General features: G+C 43.5%; 1 protein-coding gene across 1 annotated transcript in view; it reads left to right on the forward strand.

Annotated features, from left to right (window-relative positions):
- The window catches only part of NRIP3 (nuclear receptor interacting protein 3), a 274,148-nt gene that overhangs the window by 163,318 nt on the left and 86,230 nt on the right, over positions 1–24,600 (forward strand). The window contains exon 4 of the mRNA XM_086955990.1: positions 8,777–8,916. Coding sequence (XP_086812116.1) covers positions 8,777–8,916 — 140 coding nt within the window. The remainder of the gene's footprint in view (positions 1–8,776; positions 8,917–24,600) is intronic.

Below are 24,600 nucleotides of genomic sequence, written 5' to 3' on the forward strand. Positions count from 1 at the left end.
TCTTATAGGCTCATATGATCGCATCCACTAATTTGTATTAATAATGTTTTAATGTAACCCACATTATTATTTTAGCTTTTACCGGGGCTCTATTTACCGTTAACTAAAGGCATACATATACGAGAGTGCAATTGTTTCCTCTCGTTATTATTTACGCTAATTTTCATTATTTAACTCTATACCAGCAGTACTAAATATGAGTTAATTTGGTGCTTGATTATTTAAATATTGGCCCCGCCTACTTATGCCCCTCTCATATGAAAACATTTTTTTGTATGTGAGAAAATTTATTCTTATTAGTCCTCTGGTCACAGATGATAAATCCCAGGGCCCCAAGTTTTATTCAGATCTTGGGTGTATTCACTTTACTATGTTTATTCATTAAATATCGCAGATTTTAATGCTTATGTTTGAATTGAATATATAGTTAAAAATAGGCCTTTTTAGGTCTCGCCCTGGAATTAGCATCCGAAGGATGCGTCCAGGGTCGGAGACTATAGCGAGCTGACACGGGGGAATGAGGGACAAAAAACTGTCACGCGCTTCTCCCCGGCTGGATTCAGCTGCTTGCACGCGCACCAACATTCATGCATGCGCACATCACAGCCACACGCATACACAGCACTCACGCATGCGCACATACACACGCATACACAGGCACACCCCCGTCACCTACACGCATACACAGAGACCCCTCCACACACACCAGCCCCTCTCCTCTCGGCTCCACACACACGCACACGCATTTACACTTACACAGACACGCAGGCACCCAGACAGGCAACCCCCCCCCCCCGTCTCACACACACGCATACACACAGACTCCAGGACACATACACATACACACACACATGCACGCTCACACACATACACAGTCCGCCGCCGCGCGCGCGCACACAGATGCCCCCCCCCCCCCAACAAGGCGAAGCCCCACTCACCGGCATCCTCAGTGCAGCGGCTCCCACCGGCAGCAAGACTCTTCTTCCCTTCTTCGGCACCGGGGCGCAGGGTAGGCTCCTGCCTGCTCCGGTGCGCCAAACAATTGCGGCTCTTCCGTGGGAGGCGGGGTAGGCTCCCGCCCTCCTACTTCCGGTTGTCCCGCCCAGCCTGCCTGACTTCCTGGTCGCAGGCCGGTGTACTATCAATAGACCCACCCCATCTATCTTTACACCCCCCGCATTTCCACGCATGCGCATAAGTCTGCGCAGCCGCACTATGGTCCATGTCTTGGCCGCATGTATTTTTAAGCTCCCCACTCTTCTGCCGGTTTAGTGCGCATGCTCGTGATTGCACTTTCAGTTTCAAGATCCACACACCGGAGTCACCCTTTCGCAGGAAGCAGACTTAAAAAGAAAAACTCAAACACAATGATTTAACGCAATGTAGGCAGACACGGCCCTTAAGAGCAGGAGAGAACTGGGAACACTGCTGCGCTTTAACAGCTAATTGTAATTTACGTATTATCCATATTAAATATATACAGCTGACCAAGCATCTGCACAGATCTGGTTTGAGAGAGTTGGCCGCTGTAGGCGATGCTCACACACCTGGCGTGGTATTGTGAAAGAGTTTTGGGCACGATCCTGGAAGCGGTGGGTGGCGCCTGCTATTGTGTCAGTTGAGACTTATTGAACACTTAAAACCACAGGACTGGCAGGTGCACTTTTGCTAGCAAAGAGGAAAGTGGTCTAAACTGCGAGGGCAGAGGTGTCCCCAAATTGCAGCACTCGTTAGTGGATATCACATGGTGTAGGGATCAGTGAACCAGGACCGTCCAGACCGAAGGACATTTGGGCCCCCTTTAGTGCATATTTGCTGGCAAATCAATGCGAAAATTCACCTGATGGCTTACCCAACGTTTGATCTTTCTGCCAGTTCCTAACCCCTCATGAATATTCTATGCTGTATAAGAAACAATATGTTGTGTAACTGCCCTGAGTACAGTAAGAGCAATGTGATGTACTTTTGTAAGGGTTATGATTGACAAAATCAATAAAAATTAAATAAAGAAGACCTGGCTTTTTCAACAACACACAGCGCCCAGATACCCCTAGTGATGCAATGCTGCGCTACACAAATGCTAATTGATTGATTTGTGTTTGTTTTCATCCTGTTAATATTACTAACAAAAGATAGGAAAGGAGGCCTTTACATTCCTTGAGAGTTTAGCTCTTAAAGGCGCTCCTTTCATAGCAGCAAGTTATTTTCAAGCGGAAACACGTACTTTATCAGTACAACCTTTTTGTCACCAATTTCTTTACAGCACTTTCAGGCAGCCAAAGCTGAAAGCACAGTTTTTAAATAGTTGAAATAAATAACGTTAAGAAAGAGAGACAAGGAGCAGAGAGATGGGGGGACTGGAGGCAGGTATGGCTTGGCCGTTACTCTCAAAAGCCTTAGGTAGTAAGTACTCAAAACATATGAAGGTCTCACCAATGAGAAAGAAAGAAGGAAGTGGAAGAGTTAGAAATAGAGAAATAAACGCTGCATAAAAAATGCGCGCGTCCCCTCCAGCAGACAGCAGCTGTCATCACATTGGAACAAATAACTCGGATTGCTCCATGTGAATTATTAAAACTGGTTCAGAACTGTTCAAGCCAGCAACTGCTCAAAATACCAGCCTGGTCTTAGTTCCCCGATAGTCCACTCTTCTACATGCATGTAGAGAGAAGATTTTATACAAAGTGGGGCACAAGACTTGATTTTTTTGTGATCTCGCAAACGAATTTACAACACTTAACCCTTCTAGACCACTTAAAAAGTGTAATTCATGAGATTAGCAACAGCCCTTGAGTTATTAAATATACTAAAAGTAAAAATGATGTATTCCCCCTTGGCAATAAAGACAATCCTATTTTAAATTCACAGTGAGTGCGGAGTGACAGTGAGTGCAGAGTGACAGTGAGTGCAGAGTGACAGTGAGTGCAGAGTGACAGTGAGTGCAGAGTGACAGTGAGTGCAGAGTGCGTGCAGAAACAGTGAGTGCAGAGTGCGTGCAGAGTCAGAGTGAGTGCAGAGTGACAGTGAGTGCAGAGTGAGTGCAGTGACAGTGAGTGCAGAGTGACAGTGAGTGCAGAGTGCGTGCAGAATGACAGTGAGTGCAGAGTGCGTGCAGAGTGACAGTGCATACAGAGTGCGTGCAGAGTGCGTGCAGAGTGACAGTAAGTGCAGAGTGCGTGCAGAGTGACAGTGAGTGCGGAGTGACAGTGAGTGCGGAGTGACAGTGAGTGCAGAGTGACAGTGAGTGCAGAGTGACAGTGAGTGCAGAGTGCGTGCAGAGTGACAGTGAGTGCAGAGTGAGTGCGGAGTGACAGTGAGTGCAGAGTGCGTGCAGAAACAGTGAGTGCAGAGTGCGTGCAGAGTGACAGTGAGCGCAGAGTGACAGTGAGTGCGGAGTGACAGTGAGTGCGGAGTGACAGTGAGTGCAGAGTGACAGTGAGTGCGGAGTGACAGTGAGTGCGGAGTGACAGTGAGTGCAGAGTGACAGTGAGTGCGGAGTGACAGTGAGTGCGAAGTGACAGTGAGTGCGAAGTGACAGTGAGTGCGGAGTGACAGTGAGTGCAGAGTGACAGTGAGTGCAGAGTGACAGTGAGTGCAGAGTGACAGTGAGTGCAGAGTGCGTGCAGAGTGACAGTGAGTGCAGAGTGACAGTGAGTGCAGAGTGACAGTGAGTGCAGAGTGACAGTGAGTGCAGAGTGACAGTGAGTGCAGAGTGCGTGCAGAGTGACAGTGAGTGCAGAGTGACAGTGAGTGCAGAGTGACAGTGAGTGCAGAGTGACAGTGAGTGCAGAGTGCATGCAGAGTGACAGTGAGTGCAGAGTGACAGTGAGTGCAGAGTGACAGTGAGTGCAGAGTGACAGTGAGTGCAGAGTGAGTGCAGAGTGAGTGCAGAGTGAGTGCAGAGTGAGTGCAGAGTGACAGTGAGTGCAGAGTGACAGTGAGTGCAGAGTGCATGCAGAGTGACAGTGAGTGCAGAGTGACAGTGAGTGCAGAGTGACAGTGAGTGCAGAGTGACAGTGAGTGCAGAGTGACAGTGAGTGCAGAGTGACAGTGAGTGCAGAGTGACAGTGAGTGCAGAGTGCGTGCAGAGTGACAGTGAGTGCAGAGTGACAGTGAGTGCAGAGTGACAGTGAGTACAGTCACTCAGCACCACCACATTATCAGTCAGAACCACCACAGCATCACTCAGAACCACCACAGCACCACTCAGCACCACCACAGCATCACTCAGCATCACTCAGCACCACCACAGCACCACCATAGCACCACTCAGCACCACCACTGCATCACTCAGCATCACCACAGCCCCATTCAGCACCACCACAGCATCACTCAGCACCACCACAGCACAAATATGTTCTCTCAATGTTTCAAGCTTTATTACAAATGTCACAAAAAGATGTTAATATTTCACTTCTGTTCTTGGATTTTGTTACAATAAAATACACTGAACATAATCTTCACAAAAGTTATTTACAAAAGTTTAAGCTATTGCCATTATAAATTACAATCACTTTTATTAAGTATTAAAAAAAATTAAAAGCCATTGTTATTTGTAATATCAATACATCTAAGTCACGTAAATACAAATGTTGCATTACAAATGCTATAGGTGTCACATTTGCGAAAGTTATAACTATTGGCATTGTAAATGACAAAGCTATTAATTTAGCTATTTTCAAAACCAACACATAAATGAACATTTGGTGAATTTCCATTAAAATATTTGACTTTTTTACTAAGATATTATTATACTGTTTTATGCAAACAAAATTTAGATACTGCATAAATAACTTTAATAAAACATATTTTATATGAAGCTTTTTATGTAAAAAAAAAAACTATAGCATAAAGCAAAAAACACTTGCCATTTACAATGCTAATAGCTCAAACTTAAATAATGCGAGACCTATTGCATTGCAAATGCTTGTTACTAAAGACTTGGCAGCTGTAGATACATAGGAATATTAATACACAGAATTCGCCTCCCCAGTTGAAATACGCTTTTAGAAATTGGATTTCAAGGCTTGTAACTTTACCTTTCCCGCCGTATTGACGGCATGCTGTTCTTAGAGTAAAATACTCACTATAGGGTGCACTCAATAGAAGTGAGACACACCCTTACTGTGTGTGTCTTTTGTGTGGGGACGCCCTTGTCCTTTTCCAGATCTACTATCCCCCCAGTCCCCTATTAGCCTGTGCGGGGTCCTCCTTTAATTTCACAACCCAACATCCGTCTCAACATTCTAGACAAAGCTCCATTCAAAATGATCAAAAAGTCTTACCATGGCTTCTCTACGTGTTACAATATTCTCCATTAGTGATCCACCAGAAGTGGTTTGCGGATATCACTGCAATAGTGCATTTCTTTCTTTCCGCTCCATATTTGACAGGGAACACAGATGAAGGTGTTCCAGACTCTTCAAGCAGACTTTGACCTCCATAAAGCCAAATTCCATAAATACATACAGTTGCATCATGTGTTGGCTTCTCACCATCCCGCTTTGAATAAGCCTTTGAAATGTAGCCTGCTAAAAAGCCAAATTCACCCTAAGCCCTCTAGAGTAAGGAGGTATATCACATATGTACAGATCCCTAATTATAAGTGCTCTGGACCTATGTTCTGTGCTTAGATAACAATGGTAGAGCTGTGTGTGACCCCTGCAGCGACTGCAGGGATGACAAAATGGGCCCTTCCAAACTGGATATTTCCTTGCAACTTCGCAATTCCCTCACCCTGATCTAATGCAAGCGAATGCCATTTCTTTGAAATTGTCTGGAACTGTCTCAGCATGGTAAAGTATTGGCCTGAAATACTCTCCACTTTCTTTAGACAAGCAAGAATTCTGGTGGTCAACTGCTCTCCCTGCATTGCACTCCTGGCCATTCTGAAAAATGTGGGCAGATGTACAGGTGATGGTGCCTTGGTCAGTATTGCGACAATGATAGCCAAATGAGACATCGCTTGATACTGGAACTCCCCTGGCCCTATTCCTTCTGCCAAATGGCAGGCAGCAATGGACTGCTGTGCAAAATTGCAGGAAAACATTACTTATAAAGCCAAGGTGTGTCCGCATAAAGACCACAAGATTTGGGGGAAATGCTGAAGCCATTATAAATTAATCACAAAATATTGTGATATTATGGATAGTATTGTTCTCTTGGACGAATTCATACCACCGTGATTGCACTGTTTATTTTACTGTTCTCATTTAATACACACAAAAGAATGTGGTTGTATAAAAAAAACAACGTTGCAGTGAGTAGAAAACAAGCTTACATGTACACAGTTCTTTCAATAGAAGGTGTGCCTCATTTAAATACAACATAGTACATTCTATAGTTACTATGTGTTTAACACACCAGGAGGTACTTCAGGATTGAAGAGATTGCACTTTGAAAGAGATGCAAAATGTGTTGGATTTTCTTAAAGTCTGAGTGATGTGGTGTAGGTTAAACTGATAGGTACAGCTCCTCTGGCAAGAGTCTGATCCAGTGGTTCTGTGTCCGAAAAATGGTCTGTGGAGAGGGGTATCAGGCAGGGGTGCCCTCTCTCCCAACGACTTTGGGTGGGCGATGGACTCGTTAGCTATTAGACTCAGGGATATATTAAAAGACCAGGGAATAAGGGTGGGATAATGATATACTCAGATGATACTCTTGTTAATGTTAATGTTAATGTTAATGGGCATTTGTAAAGCGCACTTTTACCGGGTGGCTTCATGGCGCTAGATAGATTAAGTATACTACCAAAAAGTTTAATTATATGCTTGCACAAACAGCTAGGTCTTAACCCCTTCGGTGCTCATGACGAGCTCATGAGGCACGGTGCTCGTGTGCTCATGACGAGCTGAGTTCGTCATGACCACACCCAAACATCATTATGGCCCAGCACAGGAGAGGAATATCCTGCGCAGCCAAGGTGTTAAGAAGGCCTCTGAACTGCAGAATATCAGTGCAGGACCGAATTTCCAGAGGGAATGAGTTCCAGAGTTTAGGAGCAAGGATCGCAAATCTGCGGCCTCCCTGTCTAACTCGTTTAAAAGTTGGGATAGTGAGTAGTGAGAGATCTGCAGGGATCGTCCTGATACTCTTGAGTGAACTAGAGAGGTTTGGCAGGGCATCAGGACTGTGATAAATAAGGAAAAGATAGAGAAATTCCCACTCTGGAGTCCTGAGGGGCTGAGTCGAGAGACTTCAAATATTATGGTGAGAGTGATGCAAGCTTGAGGAGCTCGGTGGATGCCTGGAATACTTTTCCCATGTATATGATAGGTAGGATTGCGGTTGCTAAGGTGGCGCCATTACGCCGGTGCCTATATGTGGCTCAAAATACTTTATGCCCAATTCCAAGATCAACATTCAAAGACCTTGATAGTTTACTGTCAACATTAGTATGGGGTGGGAAGAGGAGCAAAGTTCTGAAAATGGACAGACATGGAGGGGGACTAGGCTTGTCGGATCTTGAGTTATACAATCTTGAATCGCAGCTGCTGCATGCAAATAAATGATGTAAGGATGAAGAATATTGGAAAAAGAGAGTGATCAGTGGGAGTAGGATCACTACCAGTCCATTTAATGAAGCGTGGGAGTCTTCAATTAAAAAAGGCTCCCATGCAGAGTGCCCAACCCTGTCATCATTGGAAATTATAGTTAAGAGTGCTGGAGTACCCTCCTTTGACTAGATCTCTGGAAATTTGGTGGCTAAACCATGTAGATGTATCAGCACAATGGTGGAAAGGGGAATGAACTACTCTAGAGGAGTCTTCATTACCTTTGCGGATCAGCAGGACGCATTTGGAGTGTGCTCTGGGTACTTTCTTCAACGTCCTTGGTTGTCGCAGACAACCAGAGCGATTTGGGGTGGTTTCCCCTACTTCCCAAAATCAAAACCGGAACAGGAAGGAATATGAACACTCCATATACCCAAGGAAGAGGATAAGCCCCGATTCCTGTGACTTCCAACAAGATGCCCACTCTGAAATCATAAAGGTCCTCCCATCAGCGTCTCTTTGTCTTACCCCCTGGCTTGATCTATGGCTGCCTTTTCTCACAGCTACTATCCTGGTGGTCTTCCACTTGTTCCCCTGGCCACGTGGTGCACACACGACTGCCTCCAATATCCTCCCCAGTATCAGGACGGTCCACCTCTGTCCTACTCCTGCTGCTACACATGCAGCGTCAAAAATAGGCTTGGAGAACTAGAAGCTGTTCCGGAAATATCAGAGCATCATGGGATCACATACGCACGCGGCAGGGGAAGAAGTCGGTGAACCCGTGACCCAGAACAACCAGTTACCCTCTGAGGCAGGAGAAGGTCCTGAAAAGCACAGGCCCCTGTACTCCAGCAGTTTGCAAGATCATCCATTCCTCTGTCGATACCAACCTGCAGTGATGCACTCAGAACAGGAATTATAGCCCTTACAAAAATAGGACCAGACAACAAAGAATGGAAACAGCCTGATAATGCTGGGTGGTACATTTTGATGGTAGATAGACGAAATTCAGAGCCGAAACATGTAGATTCTGATTTGCGACAGGAGTTCATACTCTGAGCAACCTTCCTGAGAACTGTGATCGGCTATAGATACCTGCAGGATATCAGGGGAAGACTACTGCAGAGTCACATTAACTTTCTCTTTCCATAATCATTGCATTTAAAACATAATTTTCAAAACTTTGAACTTGAAAAAACGACTATTTATGTACGTATTGATATTATTTTCCCTTATTGCTATTGATTACATATTGAAAGGCAGTGTCTTTTTCAATATAGGTTGAAGGAACGTGTCAAGACGAACAAGAACGATGATGAAAATATTTCTTTGCCTCAGAATGTAAAACCCATTGGTCAGGTGGAACATCTCACGGTTACCATGGGGTCATTAACACTGGACTGCTCGGCAGTTGTCATTGGTAAGCTGAGCATGAAAAATGGCAAGGTGTGCAACATTTGTGCTGTTCTTTGGTATTGTGAAGTATTTGTTTTGTGGATTTTGTTATGCAGTTTTTCCAATTGTTCGCATGTTTTATTATATTGATATGCACTTTGTGATGGTCACATTTGTCATGAGGAGGAATGCATGGATACTGGAATCCTGAATACATGTATATTTATCACTAACCAATCCGCATAGTAAAGTGGTTAAAAGTTATTTATTTTTCCTTATGCACAATTACCATGTTCAAGAAACTCCTACATTAATATTTGTTTTAAGTTTTTGAAAACGTTTGCTTAGGCAGATAATTCTTTTTTTTTACAGAATAACTACCATTTTAATTTCATCACCTGCACTTAAATCCCAAATCTAAGTACAGGTGATACACTCACTTTGTTGTAAAGCACCTTGGGACAGATGTGTTAATTGACTAGATGCAGTGCTGCGCTTTGTTTATAATGTCCGATCAGCACTCTGCACTCAGTTAACTGATCCAGTGATGCCCAAAGGCCATGTCCAACGTGTCACACTTAGCCCAACAGCACTTTTAATTCATATGGATAACGTGGGATTTGATTGTGAGCTTCATTGTGAATGACTGTAATTGTGAATGCAGGATTGGAGGCTTTTCATTAATAGCAAGACCTTGGCCCTTCATTCACTTTCACAAAGATTCGATAAAGAGACCTCTGTCATTTAGGGGACAAGAGTAACAAAGCCAGAAACAGTGAATTTTAAATGCATCTTTATTAAGTTTTCTAAGGACAATGAGAACGGACAGTTACAATGATGCCAATGCCATGATTCAATAGTCATACCAGGGAGGGCCTGACCTGCCCTGTGATTCAGGCTCAGTTATTCCACCACTGGTCAGCAATGCACCAACCGGTGGAGGGTTATGATGCATGAATTCAAGTAATTTTAAGAACACTGAGGATGGGGACCAGTAAGGTAATCTCGACATGTTCCAAAACATGATCAACCAGTGCTGTCTGGTCCTGCAGCGAATACATCAAATGGCCGCGTGCTGCAAGGCACTAGAGCTCCATTAGACATTGTATTCAAGTTGATAATTCAGCCATTCCTCAGGGTGCATACTTGAGACACGCCTCTCTCAAATCTCTATTGTGGTGCTAAGTATTACTCAGAAGAGCATTTCAATTGTATGAGTATTCGCCACCTGATTCTAGTGCCTCTTTCCAGTCCTATGGAGTGTACGTGGAGGTTCAAGGTGTGATAAAGGCCCCAAACCACCCCTCTGTGTTTTACTCATTTCTTCACTTAAGAGACGACCAGGGGATTCTTGGCATGCGACTGGCACTCACTTTAACATGCCCTTTAAGGAATTCACTAGGTGCCAATACTGACAGCCTTGAGTTGGCTGGAAGTAAGACAAAGATACAGACTCAAAGGATTTTGGGCTGCCACCCTTTACTTAGTTGTCTACTGAAGAAGCCCACTCTTGTCATCAAAATATGCTATCCCTTATCACTAGCAATGCATTATTCCAGATCGTGGCACTACAGTGAATGTATTTTATGAAACTGCCCCTTTCTTCAAAGTTACTACAGATTTTTGCCTTTCTTTACTGAGGCCTTTTTTGTTGGCTTTTAGGTCCCTGAACACTTTATCCTGTTAACCAGTGGTGAAATGCGGAGCACTCCCTTCTAAACATGGTAAAATTGGTATACACATGGCCCATTTAATTTACTAGTATATGGCACTACATATACCCAAGGTCTATAAATTAAATGCTAATAGTGGGCTACAGCACTCATTGTACCTCCACTAATGCAGCATTGTGAAACATGTCTCAGGCCTACCACTGCATGCTGTAGTGCAGTTTTAAACTGCCATTTTGACCTGGCACAATAAATCTTGTGCCAGGCCATCCACTGGAGAGACCTCTTTCCTTTTTAATGCTTATAAGTCACCCCTAATGTAGGAACTGAATAAAAATAGGGCAAGGTGAATGATATTTAAAAAAACAGGTCATGTGTACTTATGTTTTATATATCCTGACATTGTAAAACTCCTAAGTTATTTGTTTCTGTAGCAAGGCTAGCTCTCCATAGAAGGAAAACTGGGCCGACTTTCCCTAAACCCAGGACCCCAGAAATGACTCCAAGTTTTCAGTTGGCTGACCTCCTGTTACGACTACAGGGACACAACAAGCTTCCAGAAGTCTTTCCCTACAACTTTCTAGCTTACCAGTACCAGCTGGACATGCCTGACCCCTGCTTCTGGCCTCTGCTGTAGTGAGTCAACCCCAAAACTACATAAACTGGGCTCTCATTGAAACATCTGAGGTTCTGGGCTCTTCGCATCAAAAAGAACCATCCCCGCTCTCCTCACGAATGTGAGTGGGATTCACTTCACAAAGGCCAATGTAGGACCTGCATCTGACTGCTGGCACTGCCTTACCAAACACAGAGCCCAGACTTCACCAACTGGAGCTCTGTGAGTCAACAACAACTTTCCCACTGGCAGTTGTTGGTTTCGACTCAGGCAACTTGGACAAGGGAACGTGCGTGCTGAAGCAACTCTTGTTATTGACCCCAATTCAATTAGTGTGTGCAGTTTAATCTTAACCTGTTAGTGGGGACCCTTGTTGAGCCTGCCATGAGGCCTGTGCTTGGGAATATAAGTCACAGCTAAGAGGTATTATGTCAGAAAGATTTTTGTCCTGAGAAGACCCACTGAAATTAGGTTGTGGGTGGAAACAATGATACGGAAATGGCAATTATCCAAAAGGAATAGATTCCAACCCTGAATCAGTAATTGTACAGAAAGAGCATTGAAATTGGAGCTACACCTGTGTCATCACTGCATTTTTTTGATTGAGTTAGGACCTATTGGACGAATAATAAATTGTGATCAAAGAAATACAAACATCGCCTACTCAAGGCTAGACCTGAAACCTTAATCTCTGACCACTATTTCTGCACCAACATAGGTTCCGTGGTTAACGACCTCATCTTTTATATTAGAAAGCGGGCCTGCTGGCGGTCTGTGCTCTACGCCATACTTCGAATAACTGGATCCAAGAAAACTGCACATGGCCTCAAACTAATAACGTCTCCCTCCTCCTTTCTCAAAACCACCACAACTATCACCCTCTACAATAATGGTATCATCCTAATCCAAGGATCTAACATCAACCTAGCAAAGATAGCGAATATTTACTCAACTCTCAGGAAAGCGGTTTACAGTGACTCCCCTGACCCCATGTCAAACACCACGTCCCCGCTGGACCTGAATATTACTCTTCCTTTAACATCAGTGAGCACCCCAGTCTCCCTTAACCCCTCTCCTCCTCCTACTGAGTCCATAGCCTCCATGTCCCCAGTCGGATTACCTTAATTCACTAGAACACCCTCTTTATCTGTCATGAGCACCCTACCCGCCCTATATCCCTCATCTCAGCTAGATAATCACATAGCCACCGTGTCCCCAGTCGGATCCCATCATCTAATTATTTCGCCTCCTCAATGGGATGAAGAATCTATGGCCTCTATCTCCTCACTGACTGTCACCTCAACACTTGATGACTTCCGAGTGGAGATACTTCCCCAAGTCATACAGTCCTCCCATTTAACAGACACTGTCCCTCACCAACCCTATAACTCTGCCTCATACTAGTCTTGAGTCAGGACATCGATCCCCCTCAAAAACCCCAATGGCCTCTTCTTCCTCACCTTTGGTTAGCTTGTCATTTGTTGACCGTAGAACGGAGTTGCTCCCTCGAGTCCCAATGGCCTCAATCTCTTCTCCTACTGTCAAATCGACACAGGAAGACTCTAGAGTGGAGTTGTTCTCTCTAATCGTACAGTCCTCTCTTACTTCAGATGGTGTCCCCCTCCCCTACCCTATAACACTGCCTCACACTAGACTTGAGTCTGGGCCACCACTAGCCCCTTCAGGCCTTCCCCAAGGTTCCCCGTCGCCGATTATATTTCCCCACTCCCGCCTCCCTTCGTCCAACACTCTGATCTGACTTCACGTCTTGATGATATCTCTCTATAGCTACACCTTCTCTCCTCTGAACTACATGAGCTGAAAGCCCTATCAATTGATCTCGTCCCTATGATTATTTCTCTCCTTTCTTCTGCAAGCGGGCCTAGAGAGGCCTCTAGGACAACGGATCACATGGTCCAGCCTTTAGGTCCCTTCACCCCCGAATCTATCGCCGGCAAGGTGGAAAAGGTCCAAGTATTCTAAGGCTTAAACAACGCTTTGATAAGGAGCTTTTTATAGGAGAATGTAGACACACTCGAAGCTCTGGACCTCTTGGGCTTCATGTAGAAATACAGGTTTGAGAAGTGATGAGTGTGTACTCCATAGAAGATCACAAAGATTCTTATCAGGAATAATATCCGTTCTTTCAAGTCTGTTTACAGAGGACAGGACTATTTCTAGTTGCAGAATAACATCTTTATTATTTTTTGTGGAACATGGACAGCCAACACGTGTTTCGCCCCCTCTTGGCGAGTTGCGCCGGGGATTTCTCAAGGCTAATTTCACATATATAGGATATATAATTATAGTTCCCAATTTTTGTAATATCCAAGGTACAGGGAGTTCAATACTCCAGGAGCAGAAGTTCTTCTTTAAGTTATGTTAGGCTTTATTCCGCGTTCGGTCCCTGCTCCCAGTCAGTCAGGATTAGTTTACGGGTTAAGTCTGGGACGAAACATGTGTCGGCTGTCCATGTTCCACAAAAAATAATAAAGATGTTACTCTGCAACTAGAAATAGTCCTGTCCTCTGTAAACAGACTTGAAAGAACGGATATTATTCCTGATAAGAATCTTTGTGATCTTCTATGGAGTACACACTCATCACTTCTCAAACCCCCGAATCTATCCCACTACTCAACGCCAATGCCTGTCACATGGAAGATGAGTCCCAATCTTCGACCACTGATCCATGTGACTCGCACAGCACTAAAACGACCTTTTCCAAACTTATCCCACTACCTAACGCTAACGCCTGTCACAGTGGATTTGAGTCCCACCTTTCGACCGCTGATCCGCATGTCTCTCACAACTCCAGCACAGCCTTGTCAGAACCTAACCTAGACCCTACAAGACAAATTTCTTCCATCCCGTCTAACCCCTGTAGAGAACCCCGTTGCAATCTTAGTTGCAGTAACACTAACAAACTCACCTGTGTGAACATCACCCAGTCGTCTCCAACCCCCCCAAATCAACCCCGTCTTAAATGTGTACAACTTAACTGCAGGTCAGTCAGTAAACATGCCACCGATATCTTCGACCTAATCCAACACAACGATTTAGACATTATCATCCTTACTGAAACTTAGCTAAATCCAGCTTCCAATCCTATCTTAGACCTCCTAGTACCCCCCACTCATGATAAAATTAGGCTTGACAGAGATCTGAAACTGGGTGGGGGACTAGCATGTATTCACAGAAACTCACTTTCAGTTTCTCAATCAGACTCCTTGACGCCTACCTCCTGTGAATACCTCTGTCTCACTATATCAGGTGTGAACCTACAGGTCTGCAAACTTCACACCTTTTACCACCCTCCAGGTGACAATCTCCCTTTCATTGGTCTAATCCGAACAACTTAAATCTTTCTCAACTGATCAAGATCTTACTCAGCACTGTATCCAGCCAACTCATAACAAAGGAGAAACGTTAGACCTCATTATTTCTAAAGAGCAGTCTATCTCCATAGATTCCATCACAACTTGTAACTGGTCCGACCACCACTGCATGCTTCTTCTATATCAACAGGGAGGTATTGATGAGAAAGGTTCAACCTCTAAAATCTAAGATCTGGAAAAGGGACATAAGAGCTATAAACTCTGACAAACTAGCTGCCCACTGTAAATTTGCCCTCTCCTTCTAAGCTGATATATTTGAGGTACAATCACTCACCGATGCCTACAATGCAACCATCTCTAACATCATGGAGAATATTGCTCCAAACCTTGGTATAATGAAAACCTAAACTCAGAACGCCGCAACCTTAAGGTATTTAAACGGTCATGGCGAGTCAATCCCTCCTCGGACCAACTAAAACTCTTTAGAGATGCCAGGAGCCGATACAACAAACAAATCAAGAGTGCTAAGGCGACTTACTTCAAACACCAACTGGATCAAGCGGCAAACCGCCCTATGAAACTCTTCGAATTGGTCAAACAACAATCAGTCGTTGGGTCTAACCAATCTGATTCTGGTGGCAACCCACCTTCTTGCAATGATCTTGCCACCTTCTTCACAGAGAAATCTTGAACCATCTCCATCGACCTCGCCTCTAAGATGGCTCTACTACCTTCTCCCATTACTGCCTCACCCATTGACTCCTCTGCTAGGTGTAAGTCGACTTCCACGAATCCTAAGAACAATGCATCATGGTGCACCTTTACCACCTTTAGCGAATATGATAGCTTCAAGATTTTTCAGATTATCAACCTTTCCAACCACTTCAGCGACCCGCTGCTCCCTTCTATCTTCAAAGAAATCAAGAATGCTCTGATCCTCACAAGGACTAGGATTGTTAATGCTTCCCTAGCACATGGCATGATCCCAGAATGCCTAAAAGCAGCTCAGGTTACACCCATACTAAAAAAAACTAACACTGGCAAATCTGATGTCAATAACTTTCGCCCCATTTCCAACAGCCCCACCTTAACGAAACTACTAGAAAAATGTGTGCAATCTCAACTCTGTGCCCACATAGAGAACTACCAACTCCTAGACTAGCACCAATCAGGCCTTAGGAAGTGGCACAGCACTGAGTCGGCTCTCACTCACGTTTTTGATTACATCTTAATTATGCTCAACCAAAATGAATACTGCCTTCTGATCCTCCTCGACCTTTCTTCCGCATTTCACATGGTTAATCATGACAACCTGCTATCTATCTTGCAATGGGTTTTTCCGATCAGGTGTTACTATGGTTCTCATCCTTCCTTCAGCACAGAACTCAAAGAGTCAAGACAAACCATTCTCTCTCCCAGCCCTCTACCGTCCTCATTGGGGTCCCCAAGGATCCGCTCTATCTCCTATCCTCTTCATTCTTTTCTTGGAACCTCTTGCTCATTCTCTAAATTCCATGAACATTCTCTTCCACATGTATGCGGACGACACACAATTATATCTGAAAATCTCATCCTCGGAAAATATCATCTCACTCAACACTACCCTAATGTTTACTCAAAACTGGTTAACGGAGAATCATCTACTGCTCAACACCTCTAAATCGGAATTCCTGCTCATCTCCCCCCCCGAATCTCATCCCCTAGCTAGACCTCTGGTTGAGCCACCTCACTGCTTTCAACTGTACGCCTCTTATCGTAGACACTGCCAAGTCTCTCGGTATCACTATGGTCAAGCACCTGAACATGAAAGGTCACATCAGCAATGTATGCAAAGGAGCCAACCTCTTGTTGAGATCTCTAAGAAACAACAAACCTTTCCTTCCTCCAAATGATTTCAAGCAAGTGGTTCAAGCGCTTGTCTTGCCGAGGTTAGACTACGGCAGTGCTACTCTTTGTGGCCTTCCCAAATACGCTCTGGCTCTACGAAGGGCTGCACTTAACTCAGCTGCTAGACGGGTTTCGGATACCAAGCGAAAAGATCATATATCCCCAGTCCTAAAATCCCTCAATTGGCTTCCCTTCGAGCACGAATTCAATTAAAGATTGCTGTTCTCACACACAAAGCCCTTCACCTAAATACTCCTACGCACCTTGCAAAAAAACTTAAATTATCCTGTGGCGTAAGAGCTTCAAGAAGTGCCTCTTCCCTCCTCCTGAAACCACGTATCCTTAAGAAAAAGAGAAGTTGCCACTGAGAATTCTCCGGTGCTGCCCCTAAGATTTTGAACTCTCTCCCACCTGAAGTTCACAGAATCTCCTCATTGACGGCGTCAAAGTGAAAGCCAAAAGATTCCTAATGAACAAATTCATACCCTAGTAGGGTTAGTCTCACAGGCCCGTTGACATTGCACCTGCTGACTTTGTTCTTTACTTTTGATACAGCTCCCCCTTGAACACTGTGTTTTCACCCTTGCTACCCGCCTTCACTTGTTTGATTGTATTACCCTCCTAGTTGTATTTTGCAATGGTTTTTTTTCTCTCCCTTACTCTTATGGATATTGTTACAGATATTGCTTTTGTCCTTCCTACCATCATATTGCAAAGCTCTCTGTTATCCCTTGGGATCTTGTTCGCGGTTTAAAAAACTCTATAAATAAATAAATTAATTAAATAAATAATGTACACAATCAGACTAGTGTTCACCTTAACTCCATGTGCAATAGCGATTGAGACCCACAGAACCATCCGTTCGTGTTTCCACCTTCCCGCCAACGTAAAGTTGCGATCATCGACAAGCTGTTCGAGCTGACGACGAATGCAAAGCCATCACAAAGTTTCAACCAAGGCCGGAGACTTCAGTAACCCTCAGTAAAGCTTTGTGCTTCTTGGCACTATTTTAACTTACCAATTTAACAATTCATAAATCTGGTTCTACTTTATTGGACTTTGTCATTTTGGTGTCATCATATTGATTAAAATGTTCTCTATTTTTTTAATTGGTTCAGGATTTTTCTTGTTTTCTATTTTCACTTTATTACTATTTTGAGTGCTGCATAAATACTTAACACATTGTCTCTAAGTTAAGCCTGTCTGCTTGTGTGCCAAGCTACTAAAGAGTTAAGCACAGGTCCATTTAGTAAGTTTTCTGGTCCAGCCTGACAAGGATTGTGTTTATTACTTGAGTGGAAATTTCACCTCCCTCAACTAGTAACCCAATTTCTTACAATATTTGTTCACTTCAAATTGTTTGTGTGCCATGTCCCCAGTGGTCAGCATTGTGCAAACCATTGAGAAGAAATGTGAGCCAGGCTTATTTTTCTTATATTATAGGCAAGTAAGTCTAAGCTGGGTGTGATACATGGCTTTCTCTAGGAGTGAGTCTTTATAGTCCTGAGGCAAGTATATTATCTGAGCTAGATGATGCGCCAGATGATATGCAAACATGACAGGGAGTCTCAAGCTCAAAGATGTGGTGGCTGCATGTAACTTGGCCTTTTAAAATCCTGTTTTTCTACCAGTCCAAACAAAATTTGGATCGCATTAGTCATATATTTTAGAACCCTAGCACGGACTGGGAGGGGGAGCATTCCCAGAAGGTAATAATATCTTCGCCCATCAACCATTGTGGGAAATCATTAGCTGTCTTATCAATCAATGGTTACATGTTGTACAAAACCAGAAATGGGACATCGAAATATTTCAGGTGTGATGGCTGCCATCTAACTCGGGCTGCAGTCACCTTATCAGAACTATTGATGAGCAACAGTATCTGACTCTTGTTTCAGTTGATCATATAACTGGAAAATGAACACCCATAGACATCTTGGCACTAGTGTCTGTGATATGCTGTACTAAAATAGCAATATTTATAGAAAACTAAAGAGAGAGAGAGAGAAAAGCCAGGATTTGAGATGTTTCCTGAAACAGGTCAGATTTAGCTGACATCTAAGATGCCAGGGCAATTGATTCCAAAGTTGGCAGGTGGAGTAGACAAAGCTTCTAGCACCCCGGGAAACTTTGTGGATTTTAGAAACTATAACTGTTTTGGAAGCAGCAGAGTGCAGGCATTTTCTTGGAGTGTTCCATAAGAATTTCTTCCATAAATACTCCAGACCTATACCGTGGAGAGATTTCTGCGCTATTCATAGTGCTCTAAAAGCCACTCTCTTTTTGACTTGGAGGCAGAGAAGCTCCACTCGTGCTTCTTAAACTGATTTGAACTTCGGTATTCCCATCAGGAGACGGGCCACTGCATTCTGCAGCCTCTGTAGTTTGTTTAAAGAGCATTGATGAGTGCCCAAATAATGGACATTGCAATAGTCTAGCCGCAACAAAACTAGCAAGATGATAACTGATTCTGTAAATCAAAGGGGATAAATGACAACATTTTCCTCAGGATTCTTAACAGAAAAAAACAAGAACAGAGTAGTTTATTGATCTGATCAATGAAAGAAATATTAGCATCAAAGGTTACCCCACGTTTCCTGACTTTCGGTACTGGCAAAGGGAGGAGCCCCAGGTTCTGGGTACCACCACGATTGATTCCAAATCGAGGTGTCCTTGCCAAAAGAGAGCACCTCCATTTTCTCCGTGTTCAACTTGAGGCATTTGCTACTCATCCAACTGACAATTAGGGATACAAGTGATTACACTTTGGCTAGGAAGTTTGGGCCAATCCCACCATCCCAGATCTTTCTTGCATATGAAGAAAACTTCATTCAAAGCCTTTTTTATATCCAGTGAGACTGTCACTGCTCCGTTAGTCATCCTTCACTTCTCACAGTACATGAGACAGAAGTCATAAGTGATTTCTGGACATATATCCAGGTGTGAAACTCCCCTCTGCATCATGAATTAAGCTCAGGATAACATTCCCCTCATGTTTCTCAAGGACTTTTGCAAGAATCTAGATGTCAGGATTCATGCAGGGGATGGGTCTATAATTGAAATGCTGTAAAGGATCTGTGCTTGGTTTGGGAAATAAACTGATGACTGCTTTGCTGTACTCCCTATAAAACCCTCCCAAAAAACCCTCTTGAATACCTCATATAAATTTGGAGAGATCACATTTTTGGTTATCCTGTACAAGTCACATAGCAGACCATCATCACCTGGTGCCTTGCCGTACATAAGGAGATCCGAAAATACCTCTTCAGTTTCCTCTATTATGACCTCAACTTCCAACTGTTCCTTGTCGTCTCCTCAGGGGATGCGAAGGCTGCTTCATATTTGGGATTTTACTGGGCAGTAATAGTGGTATAAACTCAGAAAGGAAACTGCAAATTATTCTGTGATGTCAATCTGGTGACTTTATCGTATGTTAGAGCCATCTCGTACTGCAGGTATGGCGATTTGTGATTCTCTCTGCTGGAGTTGGGCTGCTAATGCCCCTTGTTCATAATGCAACCATTTCAGACAGGTCACAGCTTATTCAATCTTGGTTGTGAACATTTTGTTAAGGTTTCACTCTCTCCATTCAAGGCCCCTTCATAATTCTGTCGGTGGATTCCTAGTGCACGAAGCATTCAGCGCTTTTGATTTCACTCTCATGAGCAGTCTGGTTGTGCCGTCTCTGAGTTTCTGATTATATAGGGCCAAGTCCCACATCATATTGCCCCTCAAAACAGCCTTCCCTGTGGCCCATAAGGTTTTCCATGATAAGGGGTAGTCCTTCTTTCTTCCCAGATAGTCTTTATCATCTATAGCATCCTTTTCCCCTTGGGCAATTTGTATCTGAAGATTTTTATTCTCCATCTTTTGGGAGCAGGTGAGACTTGGCCCCGGTCCAGGTCCTTCTGCACGAGTGAGTGTTTTCCTGATCCCAACCTTCAGTATGGAGAGACTGGATAAAGGACCTTTAACTGAACTGAATCCTAGGAAAGAGTTTATACATGAGCAAGTACATTCCTTTTCTGTAGGAGTGTGATGTGTTAACGGTCTCCTAGGCTATGAGTTTCCATACCGTCATGAAAAATCTCTCTATCCCTTGCATTGACTCTGCATTGAGGCCGTTCCTGACTATGATCAAGATTATTGCTGAATCCCAAGTGCCACCAATCACAGTTTTGGAGGAACTAAATTATGTTGTGGAGTCATAATAAGGTAGAAAGACTGCCCACTGGTGGACACAGCTCAAGCCGACAATCAAGATGGAACCAAAATGTTTAGTTTGACAAAAACATACCTCTCCAGTGTCTTTACTACTACATTTTTGAGCGATTTTCGAATGAGGACAGCTATTCCACATTCCTTGACGGATTTTTGGGGCTGTGTATCTGAAGCATCAAGTTGTTGATCAGTAGCAGAGGTGCAATATGCGCCAGGAGGACCAAAAGGCTCTTCAAAGGGCACAGGGTCAGTCACAGCTGTTGAGCTTTCAATATCAGAGAATAAAATAAAGGGCAGCAGTGAAAAGTGGTGGATGGAAAAGACTGATGGGAATTAGTGTTAATGTCCAGTAAAATTGCACAGAGGAGTGAAGGAAAAGCGGGCTGTAACTTATCAATGGAGGGTTAGGAGTTTTACCATCCCCTTCCTCAGAAAACTCAGAAATATTAAAAGAAATTGAGCTATATACCACATTTTAAAGCATCATTTTTGAATTTTTGAACCCACAAACTTTGCAAAGAGAGAGAAACAGCAAAAGGGGCTAACCATCTAAAAATATGGTTTGGGATAAGAAAAACAGAGCAAAATCTGCTTTTGCTGCAAGAACTGGGTGATTGCACAAATGAGGCAACCTGGAGAAATGCACAGTTGTGCATTTCACCCAGTTCTAGAGGTGATCTACCATACTCTAACTCCAATGTCAAAAATGGACTAATAGTCATGCGAGCATAATGAACTTCTTTTTAGGTCGCACATTCAAGACCTATTGTAATATCTTATGCTGGGTTAAAGCCATCCCCCAGCTTTTGATTTGTTTGTTTCAGTGTCCTTCAAAAATCCTTGCTTGCTAGTAGTTAGTCCTGCCTCTTTGTCCCTCCTTTCTCTCTTCCATTCCTCCCATGCAGCAGGGACTAAGTACTGTCTCATCACACTACAGATTTGTTTCCTGCTCTGTTTCTGTTTGCCTGTGTGTAGTTTCGGTACCATAGTTGATTACATTTAAAGATAGTTTTCCTCCATCTCACCTTCTCTTAATTCCACAGTTGTATGGGGGTACTTTTTTCGTCATGCCTCCCTCGTCGTGGTTATATTTGTAATTAGGCTTTTTGCAGTTTTCGATCTCCATCGTCATTTGGGCCTTTTCTAATAGGATATTTGCTTGGTCGGGGCTTTAGTTTAAAGGGGATTAGGCTTGTTTTTTAGGTATGGCCTGCAAAGGGTTTGCACCCCTCCCCCTCTCTTTTCTAGCTTTTCATTGGTTCCTGGGCGGGCCACTTACTTTTCCTCCAGTTCTATTGGCAGTAGCATATTTTCTTGCATTGACCAATGCTTGTTAAGACTTGTCCCCTTTCGGTAATCTTCATTGTCCTTAGTTCAATATATGCAATGAGCTGCTGGCGTATCGGGCATGGTGGAATCTAAAATCTGCTCTGTGTGGCATTATTCCAACATGAAACTACGTCATTTTTAGCGCTCTTGAAACTTATATATCTGACGTAAAGTTGCACAAGTTGCTGCGCAAACGTAAAGCCAAATGTGCAGCGTCATTATGCTGAACACCCTGAATTCATTTACAACGTGTGATAGACAGAGCCTGACCCCAACATGGATGCACAGTGCCCAAATAAGCATTTATAATTGTAGCAACTAAGCCCAACCATTCTTGGTCCCTTTTCTGTTTCTCCGACATCATCACCGCTGCGCCATGTTGGTTGTACTGCTACGAGAAGAGGAGTGGGAGATGGTGCGCTGTTAGGACTGAGTTAGTGTTGGACTGCAGTAACTGCAGTTTTAGAAGTGATATTTAACTGTCAATGTGTAACCTACCTTGATGTTAAGCGCTCTGATACCCACGGGTCTTGTTCGCGCTATACAAAACTCTATAATAAAATAAAATAAAATAAAATAAATAAAACTTGGGCCGAAGGGGTTTCTCCGCAGGGTGTCCGATTGTGCAACAGGGTCAGACTTACAGGTTAGTAATTAGGAAAGGGTCTGATTGTCCCCTCTGGACAGAGCTGTGTCGACATTCACTCTACCTACACCATTTGACCTCTTGTGCATATACCGCCTTGCCCTTTTCAATAAAACAGTTTTAAACTTTAAGGATAGAGTATGTGCAAGCTGTAAGATACACTCAGCTATTAGTTTCACTTAGAAAAAAACCTTTATGTGTCTCTGCAGTGCAGGAATAATGGCTTAATGCCTTCTACATATTAACCAGGGCACAAGTCCTGAAAAAAGAAGTGGGGGGACGCTCTCACCGTAAGTGACATCACGACAGGAAGTGACGTCACGAAAGGTGCCGAGCTACTCATCCCAAAGTGGCCAAAGCGTTAAGTCCAGCTGTTTGGCAGGGGGGACGGCGTCCCCCCGGTAAAATACGTTGGGGGACGCCGTCCACCCGCGTGGTACCCCGACTCGAGCCTGAATTTAATACAAATACACCATGTACTACACAATTATAGGAGTAAACTGCAAGCTCTGCCAATTTCGGAACTAGGGAACCGTCCGATCAATATCCTGTGATTCTCGGCAATTTACCGGTGGCTAAAAAAATTAATTTGTCCTTGCTGTTAATGTTAACCCCGCTTTCATGCCTTCTCCTTAGAAACATCACGTCTCTGTGAGAAACAGGTTCTTAGTTAGATATGTGTTGAGGTGCTGGAGTTTGTGCCTGAGAAAGGTTATATTTTTGTCCACAACCCTCCTCCCCACCGCTCTCTCACCAATTCGTAAAATATAAATTCAAGCACGTTCCCTTACTGTCTTATTTCACACGTACCACCCAAAGCATAACAGTAAAGAAAGAGCAGACGGAAATCATGGCCTTTGTGTGAGGACTCCGAGATTAAGGTGTTTACTATCAAACAGGGAACCTAGAGTATAGTCACGTGTTGTTCCCTCTTTAATCCTCCGTTGACATTTTATGTGGAATAATTTTTATCTCTTCGTCGTCTTTGGAATGGCCCCTGTCCTTCTATATATTTTTCTTCTCTGTGCTATCCATTTTCACTTCCAGCTTTCGGCACAGTGTTCAATGGCAAATACCCAAATAAATCATCCAGATAATATTAGCTTTAGGGCCCTTCATCGGACACATATGGTTAGTACAATACACTGCTTTTAAAGCTGTAAACATTGTGCATTTGGGATAGCCCAACAACCCCTCATACTTGATTTAACCCTTTCAGCGCACTGCTCACACTTACTCTGCCATACATTACTTTACGGGTTACCTTGGTGACTGTGCACACTTCTTCTTCCATTACCTTACAGGTTATCTCCGTGACTGTGCACACTTACAAAACCCCAGTGACCAAACATTACCTTTAATCAGTCAACATATTGGTTGAGACTTGTTTTAAATAGGGACCACGATGCACTCCTGTTGTTTCTGTAAGGTGCACCTTATTTCCCTATACCCACATAGTGGGAAATATTTATTGTCTCAGGTTAATAAAAACCATTACAAAAGTACATTAAAACACATATCATCAGATAAAAGATTATAAGAGCAAAAAGTTATTTGTAAAATCAGAAAGACATTAGTTATTAATGATAATAATGCTAAAAACGATATGATGTGGGAAGTGAGCGTTGGTCATTTCGTATTGTCTTGGGCATAGTTCAATCGATCTTGTCAGGGCCAAGTTCATGAACTTGTTACTTTCCGCTCAAGTAGTTTCAAAAATTTCACTAACTTCCCATTTAATGAGGGAAGGCCCGGATCGAAGCAGGCCAGGACTGCCTGTCTGCGTGTACGGATAATATGTTCGTTAAAAACAGTTTTTAACAGGGCGACCCTTTCCTCTTTCAGCATCGGGCATGTGCATAGCACGTGTTCAAAGTCTTCATTCTCTGCACCGCACAGCCTACATTTTGTTCCGCAAGCCCTTCTCAGCCACGGTTGTAGATGAGGTATAGATGGTAGAATTCCTAACCTGTGCTTTAAAAAGGCTTCTTTCGTTTTCCTGCC

This window comes from Lissotriton vulgaris, chromosome 2_1 (assembly GCF_964263255.1).
Source record: "Lissotriton vulgaris chromosome 2_1, aLisVul1.2, whole genome shotgun sequence".
NCBI classification, from domain to species: domain Eukaryota; kingdom Metazoa; phylum Chordata; class Amphibia; order Caudata; family Salamandridae; genus Lissotriton; species Lissotriton vulgaris.